We start from the raw sequence: 17,984 nt of genomic DNA, 5'->3' as shown, positions 1-17,984 counted from the left end.
GGCCGGCCCGGGAAAGGGAAGGGAAAGCGACCGGCGGGAGCAGCCGGCTCAGCCCAGCCCACCGCACCGGGGCGCGGGCCGGGCGCTCGGCCGCTGCCCTCCTGGCTGGCGGGCAGCCGGAGGGGGTGGGACCCCCGGGCGGGGCGGGGCGCCGTCCCCAGCACGCGGCGGAGGGACCCAGCCCCGCCGCCGCCGCCACCCCCTGGGCCGGCGGGACCGGCCCCCTCCCGGCGCGGCGGTGCCTCCGCGCCCGCCCTCTCTGTTACGCGCCGGGGTCCCGCCGGCGCCCACTTCTCCTTCCTCCTACTCCTGCTGCTGTCGGCGTGGGGGACCCGGCGTGGCTCCCCCGCGTCCCGGCGCTGGCGGGAGGGCGGCCGGGACGCCCCGGCCCCGCGTCCCGCGGCGGGAGCGGCGCTGTGCCCCGCCTGGCCCCGCGTTGTTCCCGCTCGGCGCGGCGGTGGCGGCTCCCGCGGCCCCTCCGCCCCGTGCCCGGGGGGCTCCGCGCTAGGTTCGCCGCCCCCCTCTCCCCCCCCTCCGCGTTGCCATGGGCACGGAGCCGCCGTTGGGCGCCGCCGCCGCGGTCCTGCCCCCGGGCCGGGATGGGACGCGGGCCCGGACAGGTCAGCGCGGGGCCGGGAGGCGGGCACGGCACGGGCGGGGAGCCGCGGGGCTGGGGGGTCTGGCGGGTGTGCGGTGTGACGAAGAAGGGCGAGGCGGGGGCTCGCTCAGGGCCGGTTCCCGGCACTCCTCGCCTGCGTGTCGGAGTGGGTTTTGTTTTGTGTGTGTTTGGGCTCTTGCCGCGCTGAGCGCGGACATGTTGCTTGCGGTGCCCGTCCCTGCCCCTGCCAGCGGCCTTTTACTGTCGGTGTCACAACGTTTTCGGGAACCGGGACTCTTCCGAAAGGCAGAGCGGGGGAAGCCGGGTCGGTGCCGCGGGCTTGGCGCTGGCGGTACCGGGGCGGGCGGGTCGGTTGTGAGCGGGGTCCCGGGGCTCGGGGCCGCCCGGAGCGAGGCGCTCACGGCGCCGGGCTCGGTCCCGCCACAACCAGCGGCCCCGGGACACGCAGCGCGGAGCTGTCCCGCGCCGGGCGCTCCCCGCCGCCTGCTGAGCAAGGGTAAACTCATTAATTACTTTTGCCTCTGCTGCCTTTCATTTTGTAACTAAAGTAACAGCAGCGCGGGGGGTGTGTGTTTGTGTTCCGCACTGCCCCGGGTTGTTTTGCTCCCGGCGGCGTGTGCGGTGATGTAGCGAGGTGGCTCTGCCTGGGCTTCTGCTGGAGTAGTTGCCTCCTGCTTCTTGTTTGTGCCTCGGCGTTGCCGTGTGCCGCTCTTGTTTTTTTACACTCTCTGCTGGAAACGTTTGGTTTGTACTGAGATAAAGGCGCAATCATGCTCCCTGGCTGAACGCGGTTCTGTGAACGGGATCTTGTCTAAAACCCTCCTCAGCTGTGATTTATTGTATGCAAAGCGGAGACCAAACATAAATACTTAGATCCAAGTCGTAACTGATGCGTGTTGTGATGAGACTGCGAAAAAAGAGTCTAAACAACCCTGATGCAACACTCCAAATGGGAGGAAAGCAACTGTTTGTTCTGTTTCAGTATCATACTGGGAGAAGTCTGTTATGGGAATAGCACGGGGAAAAAACGCTCAATACACACGGCAATGTGCATTTATGTTCAGCAGTGGTACAGGAACAGAACCTGTACACGCATTGAATAGCGGGAGAGGAAGAATATCTTTTGTAATTTTTGTGCTACTTCATCACAGAGATGTTATATCCAAATTAGTTATATTGACATTTTTTAAAAGTGGTGGATCTGAGTTATTCTTGACATCCATTGATATTTGCAGGTGTCTTACTGTTTGATATCTGGTAGTGTGCTACTCGGTTGTCAAAAATAAGTTTAAAAGTACATGAGGCATCCCTCATTGGTCAGAATAAGGCCAAAGCCTGTTTGTGATAATATTCTTCTGATTGCTTTTCACTGCAGTCTTGATTCTGGTTTTTGTCTTGCAAACGAGTTTTAAATATGATGTTGGAACCCCTTCCCTTTCCATCAGGAAAAGGAGATGTCACTGGTATCTGCAATTTGAAGTCTGGATCTTACCTGAAAATCACTGAGCCCAAGAACTGTCATCTTAGTCTTTCAAATGGAAAAGGATGTCCTATTTTTTCAGTAAAATTAGTATATTTTCATTTTTTTTGTGTATTATCATCTCTAAAATGGAAAGTGTGCACAGAGTAGATTCGGAATTGAAAATTTAGAGGGGGAAAATCTAATTAAAGGCTCCACACATCATTTGTCTTTTGTGGGCCTAGAAGTTCTCTGATTTACTTGCTTTGTTTCATCTACCCAAAATTTTATCATTAGCAATCAAGTTGTGCTATGAATCTGAAGTGCTTCATGCTTTGTTCTCTCAGTTATTTCAGGATTACAAAGCAGGTTATACTTTAAACCCTCAGTTAAGTTTATAGTTTCCCTAAACTTAAAAAGGCCCTACATGATATAGTACGATAGTAGTAAAAATTCATATATAGGAGTTGATAGTTGATCATGTAATTATTAAGCAGCTTACTATGCACACACAATGACACATATTTAAAGAGGTACCATCTTGAAACATAATCAGCATTTTATAAAGGCCTTAATATCAGTTGTTGCCTTTATTCTTGAGGGCTGAGGATTTCTTTTGCTTTCTTTTGCATTCATCATTTTCTTTTTATAGTTTACGTTCCTCTTTTGTTTTTCCCTGGTAAAATAGTTTCACGTAACTAGAACTGAAAAAGATACTTTTTAATTCAACTTCTTGGTTGATAAGTAAGCATTGTAAATGTGATGGCTGCAAAATATCGCAAGGAGTGCTGCCAAAATTGTATCCAAACAAATACTTCTTGGAAGGGCAGAAGAAACCCAGGTGGAAATAAATTTGCAAGTGTTTTCTTGCTCTCCTTTCCCAAGATTTCTGAGCTATATCCCATCCTCTGTGTCATCCGGGGTGTGTGGTTCCCAGGAGTGAGAGCATGTTGGCCAGACAATTCCTGCTGGATCTCAACAGGCCGGCATGTGATTGTTCCACTGCTCACAGCTTCTTTTAGGAAGGAGGTCTTGGTAGCTATAGTGGTTTAAAACCCCATGAAAGTGTAAGAAATCCCATCAGTCATTAGCTCAGCAGAAGTTAAAAGCAACATTGATACAGTTTTGATGGAAAATGCTACTTTGTGCGTTTAGTTGTGTGTTGGGTGGAATTTTTTTTTTTTTTTTTTTTTTTTTAGTTTTGGGTTTGTTCCTTTGTTTGTAATCACTTTTAGCTGTTCAATTCTTCAAGTTCTTTGAGGCTAAGTGACAGGATCTCTCTTAGTCTTTCCTTTCTGGAATATTTTGGACATTCTTATGCCAAACTGAACTTTTGCCTTGTTACAGATATGAACAATGACCATAGTTAACAAGCCAAAATCTTCAAAGTCTAAAAAATCTTCCTCAAGACGGTCTGACAAATCTATGAAACCCCGTACTAAAAAAATGACATCACGCACTGCAAGTTTGGGCCGGGTACCTCCTACAGAAGATCCAAACAAAGTCTCTGTGGACAAAGGTCCTGGGGGGCATATTTATTGTAGATCATCTCAAAAATCAAAGCCTTTTGCCCAAAGAGATCTAGGTAAGTGTCTTTTGTCCTCCCTCCTTTTTCTTAAAAACAAAACCAAAGTAGAAGCAGATTTTAGTTGTTGCATTGCTATAAAATGGGCCCACAATGAATCAAGAGTTCAGCCATAGACTTCAATTCTGTGCATCCCCTGAGGCAGCTGCAGGGATAGGTGTTGCAGAACTTGGTTTTATCTATTTACAATTGATTTGTAAAGTATTTTTTATTTATGTATAATCAAATAAGGGGAGCTTTTCATAGTGCACAGATGTACCTAGGTCTCTTCTGTTCTGGAGAGAAAAGTACATTTTACCATTCATGGCTTCCATTATTCACAAGTCTTTGAATAATAACACTGCCCAGGAAGAGATTTGATATTTGTAGGGTTACTTTCTGTACTTGCTTGTCCGTCTGAGTTCTTCTTACTGTGTAACCACAAGTGTAAGTTTGTGGTTGAAGTTACAATAAGGAAAAAACCAGTAATTTAATTAATAAAGAGATTAAAGGATATAGATACAAAGAAACCAGGTACTAAAATAGAGTGGTAGTTTGTCTTGCATTAGAAGAATTAAAACAGATTAATAAATTGTTGTCCCAAACAGTGTGTTGACCAGCAAATTCACGTGGCAGTGTTAAAGCTGTGCATCGTGTGTTGCTGTGTTTTGGAGTAGAGCTGGTTCTTCAGGCTGCTCCTGCAGAAACCTACCTTTTAAATACCTGCTTTAAAACAAAACCAATACAACTCTTTCTAAAAGAAAGTTTTCTTGCAGTTGTTAATGATGGGATTGCTCCGCCACAAAGAATTCTTTTTCCACCTGAGAAAATCTGTATGGATTGGCAACAAACACAAAGTGTTGGAGTTGGGCTGCAGAACCTCGGCAACACATGTTTCCTTAATTCTACTCTCCAGTGTTTGACCTACACGCCTCCTCTTGCCAATTACATGCTTTCTCTTGAGCACACCAAGTCATGTGAGTACTTTCTAACACTATAAATCTGTTGGACAGCTCCAGAGGTGAAAGAAAAACAGTGGCTCTGTGAAGAAAATTCTTAGTTGTCCTGTTTTGCCTGTAGAAGCAGGTTTTGCACATGATCTTAAAGGTCTTTTTCAGCCTAAATGGTTCTATGATTCTGCTAACAGGAAGCTCAGAATTATAGGAGGCATATAAAGTGAATTTGTTAATTTAATGTGCCACGGTAAAACTTAAAGAAAAGATCATTTCTTGCTTCATGTGAATAATAAAGTACATTGTAAAGTAAGGCATTTGATGAACATTTGGCATTTGGGCTTCCTGCTGGTGGAAAGGTGGTAAAATTTAGGATGCTGGCGTTGAAGATTCTTAGTGTTCACAGCTGAGATACTGCAGTGCACTAATACTGTGATAAATTGTGTGTTCAATGTTGACCCATTAAAAAACCCAAACATTCTAGAGAGCGCTACAAACTAATATGAACCCAAATAGAAATTTGGGATGGGGCTGGATTAAAATTTAGGCTGATTTTAATCTAAATAATTAAGTTTGTGTTTTTTAAATGCTGGAATTCGTGTTCTTTGAATTTTGTTTTTCTACTTGAATTTATTTAAGCCTAGGGCAGCTTCTTTTTATATCCATAAATGTGGTTTTTTCCTAAGGCACCTCTGTGCTTTCTAGTATGGTATCTTAATGTGTATTCCTAGAAGTTTGATTGCATTTTGTTCCCATATGAAAATTATTTCCATTCAGAATCGTAGAATGGTTTGGGCTGGAAGGAACCTTCAAAATGATTTAGTTCCAATCCCCTGCCATGGGCAGGGACACCTTCCACTGGGAGTGTTCCAGGCCAGGTTGGATGGGGCTTTGAGCAGCCTGGTCTGTGATTCTAAGAGTTTTATTCTGTACAGTTCTGCATATTAAAATGCCACAAAACTGTTGGGATATTGACACCTTAGGAGAAGGGAATGTAACACAGAGAGTGGACATTGCACCCACAACTTAGATTATTATTATTTTGGGGTGGGTTTGTTTTTAGCAATGTACATTTGACTGGAATCAGTCAAATATACATTGCTGAAAAGATGCAAATTTGACTGGAATGGGATGCTGTCTTCTTTCACTGTCTAGGTCATGTAGAAGGATTCTGTATGATGTGCACAATGGAAAGTCACATCAACCAGGTCCTGTGTTGCTCTAATAATGCCATCAAACCTACGTCTGTTATCAATGGCCTTAAAAGTAAGTAGTATAGCTTTATTTTCTTTGTTTTGTTTTTAGTTTTTCAAAGAGTTATTTGATGCATATAAATAATTCTGATACTTTAAAGAAGAGATATTTTAGAAATCTGTGTTTTCTTTCATTCTATAAGAAATAAATATATAATAACCTTCTTATTTATTAGGAATAGGAAAACATTTCCATTTTGGCAGTCAAGAGGATGCACATGAATTCTTATGCTTCACTGTTGATGCTTTACAGAAAGCTTGCTTGAATGGAAGCACCAAGTAAGCATAAACTAATTAAATTTAAATGTTTCTTAGCCCCTCTTACTACTTTAATTACTATCATGAATTAAAATCTATGTCCTTGGTTTTCATAAAACCAAAAATTGTTTGCGGAGTTAACTGTGCTTTCAGTCTTCTGAGGTCTGACTCTAATTTATTTCCAGGTTAGACAGATCTTCTCAAGCCACCACGCTTATTTATCAAATATTTGGAGGATATCTAAGATCTCGAGGTACTTTTTAAAAAAATCTACTGTCTTCCGAACTGATCTGTGTCTTTTTGTCTGCCTGTAGCAAAGGAATTTTTAGTTTGACTAAAGTAATGTGTACTAATAATTTAAATTCATGCAGTTAGTCTCATTCACATGATGTTAAGCATTTGTATTTTGTTTCCAGTAAAGTGCTTGAACTGCAAAGCAGTGTCGGATACGTACGAGCCATTTCTCGACGTTACTTTGGATATAAAGGTAAGATGTTTTGTGAGCATGGGTTGAGATGTGGAAAGGCCTATAGAGCTTCATAAAATAAAGTCATTTTCCTTAAAAACGTATCTTGTTGAAACAAAAGAACTTGGTGGTGGATGTGGGTGGGTTGGACTTTGTTATTCTGTGGAAGCCGTGGAAATGCTCTCTGTGTTTGGATTGGATTTAAGCTGGAAAAATAATAATTATGTCTACACAAACAGTGATACAATCATACTTCTCAATTATTCTACTTCAATATACATCTATTGTCAGACTGATGGGTTTGATTGTTCTCATTATTGGTGCCAAAGCATACCACAGATATTGTCTGGCACTGCAAAATTTATTTATTTTGAAGTAGGATCATTTTCAAATGAGGTAAAGGCTCAATGAATTCTGTTTCTGTCTCCTCCTTCACAGTGTTTGCTGTTCACAATAGGTCACTTAAGTATGAACTAGCAAGGTTCTCTTGTATAGTGCTTGTAAGTGCTTGAAATTTTGCATTTCTTGTGACTTAGTGCTCTACTTTCTTACTCATCCAGGCAGTTACATCTGTCACCAGAGCTCTAGAACAATTTGTGAAACCAGAACAACTGGACGGTGAAAATAGCTATAAGTGTAGCAAGTAAGATTATTATTAATTACACTTTAATAAAAGATACACGTTTAATGCAGTGCATGACTTGGAGGATAAGTTATCTCTTGACTTTGTTTACCATTGAGACAGACATGGCTTGCTGTTTCATTTAGTTTTGTTTATACAACTAATATACTGAAATCATTCAAACCTTGGAAAATAATGCACTTGTTTCTAAGTGAGTAACTTTAATGTTTCTGTTTGAATATTTGGAAATATGTTATAAGAATTGTGTTGCTCACATTAGACTTTTGTTCCTAATGTTGTCTGTACTGGGGCTTGTCAGCCTTCCTAAGGGTGAAGTTGCACACTAAAATACTCATGGCTGGAAGTTAAAAGGCGTGTCTGATAAGAAGTGGTGAGCTGGAGCACAGGGCCATGGACAAGGATTTGGGGTGGGAGGCAACACCAGCTTAGTCACACATAAACCCAGAAGCTTTAGTCTTTTTGTGAGTTTGAAAAGAAAGGTTTGGTATACATACAATGTCATTTCCATTGCAGGCAAGCTATTATATTACTTTTCAGTTTCCTTTTTGTTTTCTACCATTATTTTTTCTAATAAAGACTACTGCCTGAAAATTTTGTTTCTAAATACAGGTTACAGAATTTTATAAACCACCTTTTTTTTTTGTATTCTGGGTGGGTCTTTTTTTTACACTGGCTTTCACTATCAGTTTGGAATTCTGTGCCTTGTATTTTGACATCAGTTTGAAAAGAGGCTATTAAATTCTTTCTGTTTGTTAGCTCTCAGCAGTATTTTTCTTCACAATGTAAAGTGACATATTTCAGTCTTTATGCTGATTGTTGCATTTCAGGACTTAGTCTGTACCTCCTTTGAGTGTGCAGTGCAACATACAAAATTACCAATTTTGTTTTGAAAGACTGCAGAGGGTTTCAGTGTCTTTCCAGGCAACCTCAGTTCAAGAAAACTCAATATTGTCCAGTGTCTGCCTCTTTGCAGCATGGCTGACTGTTTCCTTCCAGTGATTTTTGTTTACATTTTTTACAGCCTTACCTTTTTGGCATAAGAAAGATGCATGTTCAGACATTTATTTGGCTATCAAGAGATAATGTCCTAAATCCTTTATTCCTTGTTCTGTAGAGCTGTCTCTAATGTCCTATCTTCTCTCTCTTAACAAAGCTGAAATGCAGTTTATGGATTTAAGAAAAGATCTAACATATTACACAAACAAATATCATTCAAATAGCATAAGCATGTGTGAGAGATGAAAACTTGTTTGACTTCTGGGTGAGAAAAGAATATACTGTTAAAAATATGTCTGTGCTTGTTTTAAAGGTGTAAAAAGATGGTCCCAGCATCAAAGAGATACACGATACATCGCTCTTCCAATGTTCTCACAATATCACTGAAAAGATTTGCAAATTTTACAGGTGGAAAGATCAACAAGGTATGTTTGTAGCTGGAATGCTACTTTATCTTCTCAGAATGGGACGTTTCCCAAAGATGAATACTCATTTTAAAGTTGTTCACATTTTCAGGCAGTACCTGTAAGAGAAATCGATACAACAACTTAGCAGCAGTGGCTGCTTCTTTCTTTTTTAATTGTGATAAAGTTCCTGTGTGACCATAAGAACATACCTTACCCTTAAAGAGCTAATTCTGTAGAAAATAGCTCCCTGCAGTTAAGTTATTAAATGTTGTTTCTGAGAATAGGCATTTTTAAGTGAATCGAAAAATATGTAAGTCCCTAGTCTGTGTTTGTAGAAATGTTTTTTTCAGGCTGTTCTCTGAAGTATTTCAGGATAATGTTTGAATCTTTGTCTGTGTTTAGGATGTAAAATACCCTGAATATTTGGATCTTCGAGCATATATGTCCCAATCCATTGGAGAGCCCCTCATCTATGCTTTATATGCAGTTCTTGTACATAGTGGCTTCAACTGTAATGCTGGACACTATCTCTGCTTCATAAAGGTAGGTGTCAGCTCAACTTCTAGCAGGGTAAAATATATGCTGGCAAAGAAATCAAAATGTTACTGGTAACCACTGGCTTTCGGGGAAAACATTGCATCATGTGCTTTGTTTGCTTTGGTGTGCTTTGTTCTGTAGTGCTCTATCTGTGATGTCCTTTGGAACGCATGCAATTCATCTGAAGTTGTTCTGTCTTTGTTTGCAGGCTGGTAATGGACTTTGGTACCGAATGAATGATGCCTCAGTAGAGCTTTCTGATATCAAAACAGTTCTCAATCAGCAAGCTTATGTACTTTTTTATATCAGGTAATAACAAACACCAGTTGTGCTCACGATATTTTTACTATGAAGTTGTTGATACTTTTCTTGTGTTCAAGTCTTTTTCTTTTCACCCTAGGAAAATATTATTGTTTGTATACTTCTGTCAAAGTGGAAATTCCCCATGTCATTTATTATCTCTCGTTGCTTGACATTAAACTTCTGCTCTTGGGTACACTGCATTATATCTGCTCTCTGTAGCTGGCCACCTTAGAAAAAAGGAGAAATCATGGCCATAGATGGTGTGAGGCTGAAGCATTGCTCTGGGAAGTCATTGTAGGAGGACTATTATCTAATCTTCAGTTTGTAGTCTTGGCTAAATCTTCCTCATGTGTCTCTCATGTCATATACACTGTTCCTGTGAGATTATAGGGTGGGGTTTAATCCAGGGACAGGCTGAAAGCAAAGCTCTGAGCTGAGGTGCCCTTGTCTCCCAAGGCGCTACGATCTGACGCTGGGCGAGCGAGCCTTTTACCTGCCCGCGCCGTCCTACCCCCGCACCTTCCTCGGCCAGCGCGGAGCCAACAGCAAGCAGGCTGCATTTATGGGGCCACGCCTTCCTCCTCACATGATCAAGGTAACTGGAGCAGGGCAGATTATAGCACCAAATTATGGTGGGTTTTCATGTGGGGTTGGGGGTTTTTTTTGAGTTTTTTCTTCCCTTCCACACTGCAGGTTTTTTCACGGCTCTCATGCTGGAGCCAGAGTTATTCAAACAGTAGCTAATCCTAAATTGTGCAGCCTTGCCACTTTGTTACTTTACCCTTCCAGCTCAGCTTTCTAAAGCACTGAGAGCTGTGCTCGAGACAATTTAAGTCGTCTATTAATGCCTAAATAATTTAAATTTACAAAGTAAAAGCCCCGTCCCTATCACTGTCACTTTAGTTGAGACAGTGATAGAAGAAAAATTGTCTTGTTCCTGGGTACCAGCAGAATCATTCCAGTGTTGTCAGAGAATGTTTTAAAAGGAAAATAAATATTTTTGGGATAGCTTTAGTCAATGTTAAGTTGTTTGGGTGGGTGTCAAAACTGATGCTCATTTGATACCAAAAGCAGGATTTACACACACTTGTTGGACTTGCAGTTATATTGGAAGGGAGATGAGGTTTCTTCTTAGGTGTTGAGGCAATCTGTAGAACTATTTAGCGTGAGAATTCAGTGTTGTAAACCTTGCAATGCTGTGTTTGAACATGTCCATCTTACAATCTCATTAAATCCAGAGTTCCAGTCGCTTAAATGGAAATGGACCCTTGAAAGAGGATCCCAGTACTGTTGGTGTTGCTGTAAAAAGGCCGTCTTCAGCTCCACCAACAGCTTGTGTTCAAAACTGGGCAATTTCCAGGCCTTCAATGACAGACCCTTCAAAGCCCCAGAAGATCACGATCAGTATTCACAACAAGCTGCCCTCACGCCAGACGGTGTCGCAGGCGGAGTGTCCGAGCAGTGCTGTGGAGGAGGAGGATCTGAAGCCCCTTCCTTCAGCCACAATTACAAACTCTTCCGCAGCAGAGCCTACCTCAAACCTAGCCACAGTGTCAGTTGCTACTAATGTCTCCAAGCAGGAGGTTCCTGATGAAATCTTTGTTGAGCCAGCAGTGAATGGAAACCCTAAGCTCTGTTCTGATAACACAGTCCCATACGGTGCAGAACCTTCAGGAAAATCCGAGGAGTCCAAGGGCTTGTTTAAAAGGAATTGCAACGTCATATCTTCCAATGGAATTCTGATTGGGAAGGTGGTCCGTACATTGCATAATTCCCATTCGTCCTGTCAGAATGCTGAAGAAAGATCCCAACATGAGCTGCCAAAAATTGATTCCTTAAATGGTGCTATTAGTTTAGATAATGAATATAAAGAAAATGGACTGAAACTTGATGATTCCACTTGCCAAGTCCAACCCGTTAAACCTTCTGAGATTTTCTTCTCTAAAGCAAATGGAGTGCTTGAAATGGTGAGTTACGTTTGTTCCTCTGGACTTCCTCACCTGTGATATATTCAATATTCATGAGCACTACATTCTAACCCTTTGTGCTGTTATCCCACTGAATTTGCAGAGCTGAGCTGCCACATGACATATGTCAACATAAGAGAAGTTCAGGGAGAGAAGACTTCATAAGTTTCATAAAATACATTTTTGAGCGAAGTGGGGGATGATGTGTAAAGTGGGAGTAGTGCAGGTAGCTCAGTGTGATCTTGTTTAACATCTGATGTTGGAAGTTTGTCAACAACAGTAGTTTTCTACTAAAAATAGCTTTTTCTTTCTGATTGTTAACTTCTGTGTTTTAATTGTAGATGCCTAAAGCTTTGTCACCAGATCCTCAAGGTATCTTAGAATCTCTTACATACAGCCAGTTGAACAGCTTGTCAGAGGAAAAAAGGTAAAATGAGTACACACTGATTAAAACAAGATTTCGTACAAGTTTATTATTATTTTACCCCTCTACTAACACTACTTAAGAGATTTACTTCAGTACAGAGAATTCCACACTGTACATGTGGTATTGCAAACATCAGCACTGGGCACACATTATTCTGATACTAAATACAGGCAGACAGTTTCACTCCTGTAAAACTTTCACAGGATGTTTTTACGTTTTTCTTCCATTGTCTGGAATACTTTTCTATTCCTCTTTCCCTTTTTTGCATCCTAGGATGAGTGAATGTAAATTCCCACAATCTGTTCTCCCGTTTGGGAGAGAGTGGGAGATCTGTGTGTTTACCTTTTTTCTAATTGGGGGGAGAGCAAATATCACTCTTCTGGCTACTGATATGATTCAGAGCTGCAAGTGGAAGGAGATGGATGTGTTGGGGTTTCTAATTAAAACGGGGATTTTCTCTCAATTTTGCTTGTGTGTTATTTGAAAAATGCCTAAAAATGGTGGGTTTTTCAAGGCAAGACTTGAAGAATTGAGAAAAGAAAAACTCTCCATGGGAGCAGAGGGAGGTGTAAGAATAGTTTTCTAAGGACAATGTCTTTCAGAGTTTTGCATTAGCCACCTTTTTATTTCTTTTTTATTTTATTTCTTTTTTTTTACTTTAGGAGATTTTACTCCTAATATCTTTTACATGGAATTTTTTAAGTTAAACATATGTTTTTGTTTTTATGCAGTGTCTCTGGATCTCAGAAATCTTCTGACAATGATGGTCTTATGGAAACTGTAGTGATGGAAGCACTGTTTGCCTATGAAGATTCCAGGAAGGTTTCTTCCAACTTCAGCTGTGACGTTGAGAAACTTTTTACTCAATCAGATTCTGAAACTGTTTTTACCAAAGAAGAAGTTGCTGAAAGTATTATAACAAAAGCTGATAATGCACATCTCAATATTAATGGTCAGCACAAGGTTAGGAAAAAATCCTTGGATACTGAAGGTGAATTCCTTGGGCAGTGCGAGTCTGAAGACATCAGAGATAAAGACAAACTAAGAAGATCAAAGGAACCTGAACTCATTTCAAAAGAAAATCCTTTGTACATGAAAGGGTCTCCTGAGAGCAAAGAGAAATTAGGGCAAACTTCCTCTATAAAGCCTGACATTGAATGTAGTTCTAAAAAACTTGCATCTCTAGATATTACAGATAAATGCCAAGATACAAAGGACATTTCTAATAACTATGTAGAGGTACCACCCGTTAATGACTCCTCTATTACAAAACTGGATAAAGTATTGGAAAGTCAATTTTCTAGAGCAGATGAGGGACTGAGTAATAAAATATGTGAAGAAGATGATAAACATATGAAAAAAAATAAGAAAAAAATCCACGACTCTAAAAGAACTGACAAAGAGCACTACCGGAGGAAGAGAGAAAACTCGGACACTGAGGAGAAGGAGAGGCAAACCAGAAACAAACCAGATGATCATTCCCACAGGAGGAGGAGCTCTCACAGCATGGAAACAAACAAGCAAAGCCGTCATAAGCAGGAGTATTGCAGTGAGAGCAAGTACAGATCCTCCCACAATGAAAGAAACAGTCCCAGTAATGGCAGGAGCTCAGGAAAATATTCTCGTTACAGATCCCGAAGCAGAGAAAGGACAGATCCAGACAGGAATAGGTATTATTATTCCAAAGGAGACAGACCTTGGATTAGAGAAAGATACTATCAAGATGAACCACGGAGATGGGAAAAATGCAGATACTACAATGATTATTATTCCTCCCATGGAACAAGGGATGGTAGGGAGAGGAAGTCCTCTCATTGTGATAAAGACTATGACAAATTGAGCCAAGCTTACAGCAGGTCACACAAGGATTATCATTGCAAAAGCAGATGGGCTCACAGCACACTCTCCCGAGAGGAGGATGTGCATCACTTCAGCAGCCACAGAGCAAACTTCCACCACTGTTCAGTACCTCAGCAGCACTCGGAAAAATACTCTCGTGAAAGGCACACACTTCCACCAGTGTCAGCTCACTCAAATTTTGAGGACTCTTCCCGGGAAAATGAAAAAGAAAAACTAAGAAATAGCAAAAGAAAATACTCCCACCAAGAAGAAAGTGGAAGTGACATAGAAAAGAAATGCCGAAAGGTGGATGACCAAAGAATGAAAAAGTATAAGAAGGTCAAGAAGAAAAAGAAGTCCAAAGATAAACATCGAGAGAAGGATTACAAGTAAGCAAGGATTCCAGCATAATCAGCAATTTTTTCCTAATTATTTTCTGGGTATTTCTCATGTCTGCCTTTTTTTCCTTGTTTCTAAGTAACTTTTCTGTCATAATGTGACGGGATCATGTCATTAGGTTGGCCAAGTGAAGATAGGAAAGATGTTGCTGAATTGTGTTAGAACACTAGAGCTGGACAATGTAGTCAGAATAACATCTGCACACCGTTCTTGGTTAGGTTACAATTTTAATTTTTTTTTTTAATTCCCCATATGCCTGTTAATGATTTGTGTACAAACCAGGACCTCTTGTCCTTCATTCTGAGGGCTTAAGGTTGCTGCATCTAAATTAAGTTAGATGTGCAGAAATTACCACAAAGTAGCAGACACTCTGCAAGTCGTCACCTGTGGTAAATAAATAACATTTCATATATACATCAAGTGCCACATCTGTTTTTCTAACTTGCATGTTTCCTTCAGACTTTATGATTTGGATTGCTCTGTGCTCCACTTTGACAATGACAATCGCAAACATAAGAAAAAGAAGAAAAAGAAGAAGCATGACAGGAAACTGAAAGACTTATTGGAATATTTAGATCCTCGTTTCCAGAAGAAAACATGGGAGAAGAAGGAAGAATCCCATCCTCCAGATGACCATTTATGTGAGCAATACAGAAACCAGGGCAGTAAACAACCCTACAAGGAAGAGAAGCCTTCTGGTGCAGGTGACAGCAAGAAATACAGCTCCATGGCATCCAATGAGTATGTCAGAGGTAAGGGGCCCTGGGATGCTGGCAGGACTCCTGGTTATTCATAACCATCTTTAAATGCTTGTGTGATAAAATCCCTGGGTTTTATCATGGCTTCCAAACACTATCGTGGCAGGGGGTTGGAAATAGATGATCTTTAAGATGCCTTCCAACCCAAACCATTCTGTAATTTAAGTAAAATACCACATTCAGCTGTTCAGAGCATAGAAACAGTGCTGGTTGCTCACTCAGAGTAACAGAAGTTGGTGATGATACTGAAATATTGTTGGTCCAGGTGTAGCTCTGCCTTCTCCTAAGCACAGCTGTCAAACCTCCAGAGGACACTTCACAATTAAACACCTGGAGAGTGTTAAATTCCTGCTATTGTTTTATTCAGTTGTGGGGTTTTTCTGTTAGCATAGGCTTAAACAATACATAGAAGTGGGCTGAGGAAACAGCTCTTCCCCAGTTTTTAATATTTAGAAAATCTGATTGGTGCTTCTTACAAAAAACCTGAATATGAATTTGTGTGCCTGACTAAATTTACACTGAGCTCTCAGCTGTTGCTTGTCATAATCTCAACTTGGGCTCACAGTAGATCAATTAATTAAATTAATTAGCTCTAAAATTATGCAATGAAGATGATTGCATACTGCAACAAATTCAACATCTAAAATCAAACTTGACAACATCTCCCATGAAATTTTTGCTGAACAGAAGTGTTTATTATAGAAATAAAATATTATTAAATGGCTATTATCTGACATAAACCAGTTCCAGTTACCCATCTATTTTAATAAAAAACCAAAACAATCCCCCAGCTATCTATTTTACTCGAAGATAAGTGAAGTAATCCCTGAAGAAGACAGCTCACTATCCAAAAGCAAATTTTATTGTCAAATTTTCTACGTTTTATACCTACCCATGGTTTAAGAACTGGGTTAATGGTCAGGAGGGAAAGCTGACTGTTCATCCATTATTCTTTAACAAGGAAAATTTAAGAACTGAGTTGAGGTCTTTCAAATCCTAATGTTGTAAAAAGAGATTTATTTTATAATACTCATGTCCAAAATAACCCTTATTGCACTAAAAGGTTATCGAGCTGATAAATCAGGAACTAAACAGAACAAAATGCTTGTGATCAGTAGGGGTTTGGCCTTAGTGATTTTCTGGCCAGCAGATGGCAAACTCGGGTTTTTCCAAACCAGTCAGGTTTAGTGAGGAGTTCAGGGTCTTGCCGTGCTCACAGGGCACTGGGGGTGCTGGGCTGTGCAGGGAGGGAGCCGTTCGTCCATTGCACAACTCGCCCCTCACAACTCGAGGGGAGACGAGGGCTGGCAAACGCAATTTTTTCAAGTCTTGAGAATTTTAGTATTTCCTCAAGTGCATGGATGTTAATTCCATCTTCTGGAAGGTCAGTGTTTTTTTGGTTTTTTTTTTTTTTTAATGGGTCTCAGAAGTCTCTGAACAATGAAAGCTGCTTTCCAAAGAGGCCACTTGGGCTGTGTTTTTAGAGTATTGAACCTCTCAAACAAGGTAGGGACAGGCGTGGAACCACTGAAGAGGAATTGTGAGGTTGTGCCTTTTCACCACAACTCCTGTTATTTTGAAGGAATTAATAAGGATGAAAACAGCTAGTGCTGAGTTGTGGTTTAAGAAAAATTCACACAGGACGGGAGAAGGAGCAGCTTTGAAGCAGTTCTTCCCTACATTCCTACATGTCCTCTCCAGCAAATTTCTGAGGGCTCTGCCTTTGTGGCTAAGATCTGGTCAGCCTGACCACAAGATTGTTACTAAAACAACAATGCTGTTTGGGCAGACCTTAAATTAAATTTGATTCAGCCAAGGTCCAGCACTTGCTGTTAAAGCAGGTGGCTCTGTCCTGTTCAGCAGCCTTAGCTGAGAACTGGGATGCAGTTGGTGTGTGAGGAGGTTGGATCCTGTACTGAGGGAGCAGATGGAGCTGGGGAAGATTTGAGCCTTTTAGAAATCAAGCCCGAGACAGTTTTCTGTTTAATGTCCCAGCAGAGCCTGACCTTGCTTCCTTTTGCCTTTCAGATGTGGAGCTGACTGATGAAAGCCTTCAATACTCAGACTGAACCCACCACCAACCCCAATGACTTCTGACCACCAACCCCAGCAACCCTTCACCTTCAAAACCAACAACTTTTCATCATCAAAACCAATGACTTCTTACCTTCAACGACTTCTTACCTTCAAACCTGACATTACCAATATTGACCATCAAAACTTAAAATTTATTATCAATTACCATCAAGACAAAATCCAGTCATAAGTGGTGCTTAACATTTCTGTACAGAATTTTACCATATAAGAACTTTTTTTTAGTTTTTAACTTGAGACTTTCTTTTTTAAAATATACTTCTAATCCAAAAGGGTGAAAACTTTTTACAACTGCTGAACATTGTAAATTACCACATAAATATCTCACTGTGCTGAGATAATGCCCTGGAATAGACCATCTCAAATGCTGCTTAATTACAGACTCAGGTTGACTTTATGTTATTCATGTAATGTTACTCCAAGTTAAGACATCTGGTGCAAGAGCGACCAGGAATTATAAAAGTTGCAACTGACAGTCTGTATATTTAATTTAAAGACTTATTTAAAACTTCACAAGTTTTGCAAGAGCTTCATTTTTTTCTGTGGTCTGACACTAGAAACTAATTTACTTCACATTTGAGTTATATTCAAGATCTGAAGAAAATCTTCTGGTTTTCGGCATTGTGAAACAACAAATATGCAGTTCTGAATGTATCTCTCAAGACTATTTGTATATTGTTCCATATGTTTTTATTACATTTTCTTAATATACTGTCATTTGTCTTAAGTCTCAGTTGTCTGTTTTGTCTCTCTAAAGTGTCTAGTTACAGACAAATTCATACTGTGATTTTTATTTTTATTATTAAATGCTATCAAACTGTGATGCACTTATTATTCACTGGTCCTGCATCAGGAGATGAGTGGGGAACCTGTATTAAATACAGTTCATCTGAATAATCTGTCTGGTTTATACAAGCTGTGTTGTTCAGAGATGTCTAAAGTTTGATCTTTGTTTTTTTAAAGATAAAAAGCACTTGCCCCACTGTAAATATATAGCATGTAAAATTTATATAGTATATAAATACAGCAAAGTTAAAATGGA

At 40.7% G+C, this 17,984-nt stretch overlaps 1 protein-coding gene across 2 annotated transcripts in view; it reads left to right on the top strand.

Annotated features, from left to right (window-relative positions):
• USP42 (ubiquitin specific peptidase 42) overlaps positions 1 to 17,984 on the top strand; it is an 18,180-nt gene extending 196 nt beyond the window's left edge. The window contains exons 1-17 of one of the 2 annotated variants that reach the window (XM_032126315.1): positions 506 to 620; positions 3,426 to 3,663; positions 4,419 to 4,619; positions 5,751 to 5,861; positions 6,025 to 6,127; positions 6,292 to 6,359; positions 6,523 to 6,593; positions 7,133 to 7,215; positions 8,525 to 8,636; positions 9,021 to 9,161; positions 9,364 to 9,464; positions 9,915 to 10,053; positions 10,697 to 11,425; positions 11,767 to 11,852; positions 12,584 to 14,080; positions 14,550 to 14,842; positions 16,877 to 17,984. In XM_032126315.1, coding sequence (XP_031982206.1) covers positions 3,435 to 3,663; positions 4,419 to 4,619; positions 5,751 to 5,861; positions 6,025 to 6,127; positions 6,292 to 6,359; positions 6,523 to 6,593; positions 7,133 to 7,215; positions 8,525 to 8,636; positions 9,021 to 9,161; positions 9,364 to 9,464; positions 9,915 to 10,053; positions 10,697 to 11,425; positions 11,767 to 11,852; positions 12,584 to 14,080; positions 14,550 to 14,842; positions 16,877 to 16,917 — 4,005 coding nt within the window. In that variant the 5' untranslated portion in view covers positions 506 to 620; positions 3,426 to 3,434 and the 3' untranslated portion in view covers positions 16,918 to 17,984. Of the gene's footprint in view, positions 1 to 505; positions 621 to 3,425; positions 3,664 to 4,418; positions 4,620 to 5,750; positions 5,862 to 6,024; positions 6,128 to 6,291; positions 6,360 to 6,522; positions 6,594 to 7,132; positions 7,216 to 8,524; positions 8,637 to 9,020; positions 9,162 to 9,363; positions 9,465 to 9,914; positions 10,054 to 10,696; positions 11,426 to 11,766; positions 11,853 to 12,583; positions 14,081 to 14,549; positions 14,843 to 16,876 lie in introns of those variants that run through there. The other variant, XM_032126314.1, reaches the window with a different exon arrangement.

Source organism: Corvus moneduloides, chromosome 16 (assembly GCF_009650955.1).
Source record: "Corvus moneduloides isolate bCorMon1 chromosome 16, bCorMon1.pri, whole genome shotgun sequence".
Classification (NCBI taxonomy): domain Eukaryota; kingdom Metazoa; phylum Chordata; class Aves; order Passeriformes; family Corvidae; genus Corvus; species Corvus moneduloides.
The sequence above is the reverse complement of the archived record's forward strand: the minus strand, read 5'-3'. Positions and strand labels throughout refer to the sequence as shown.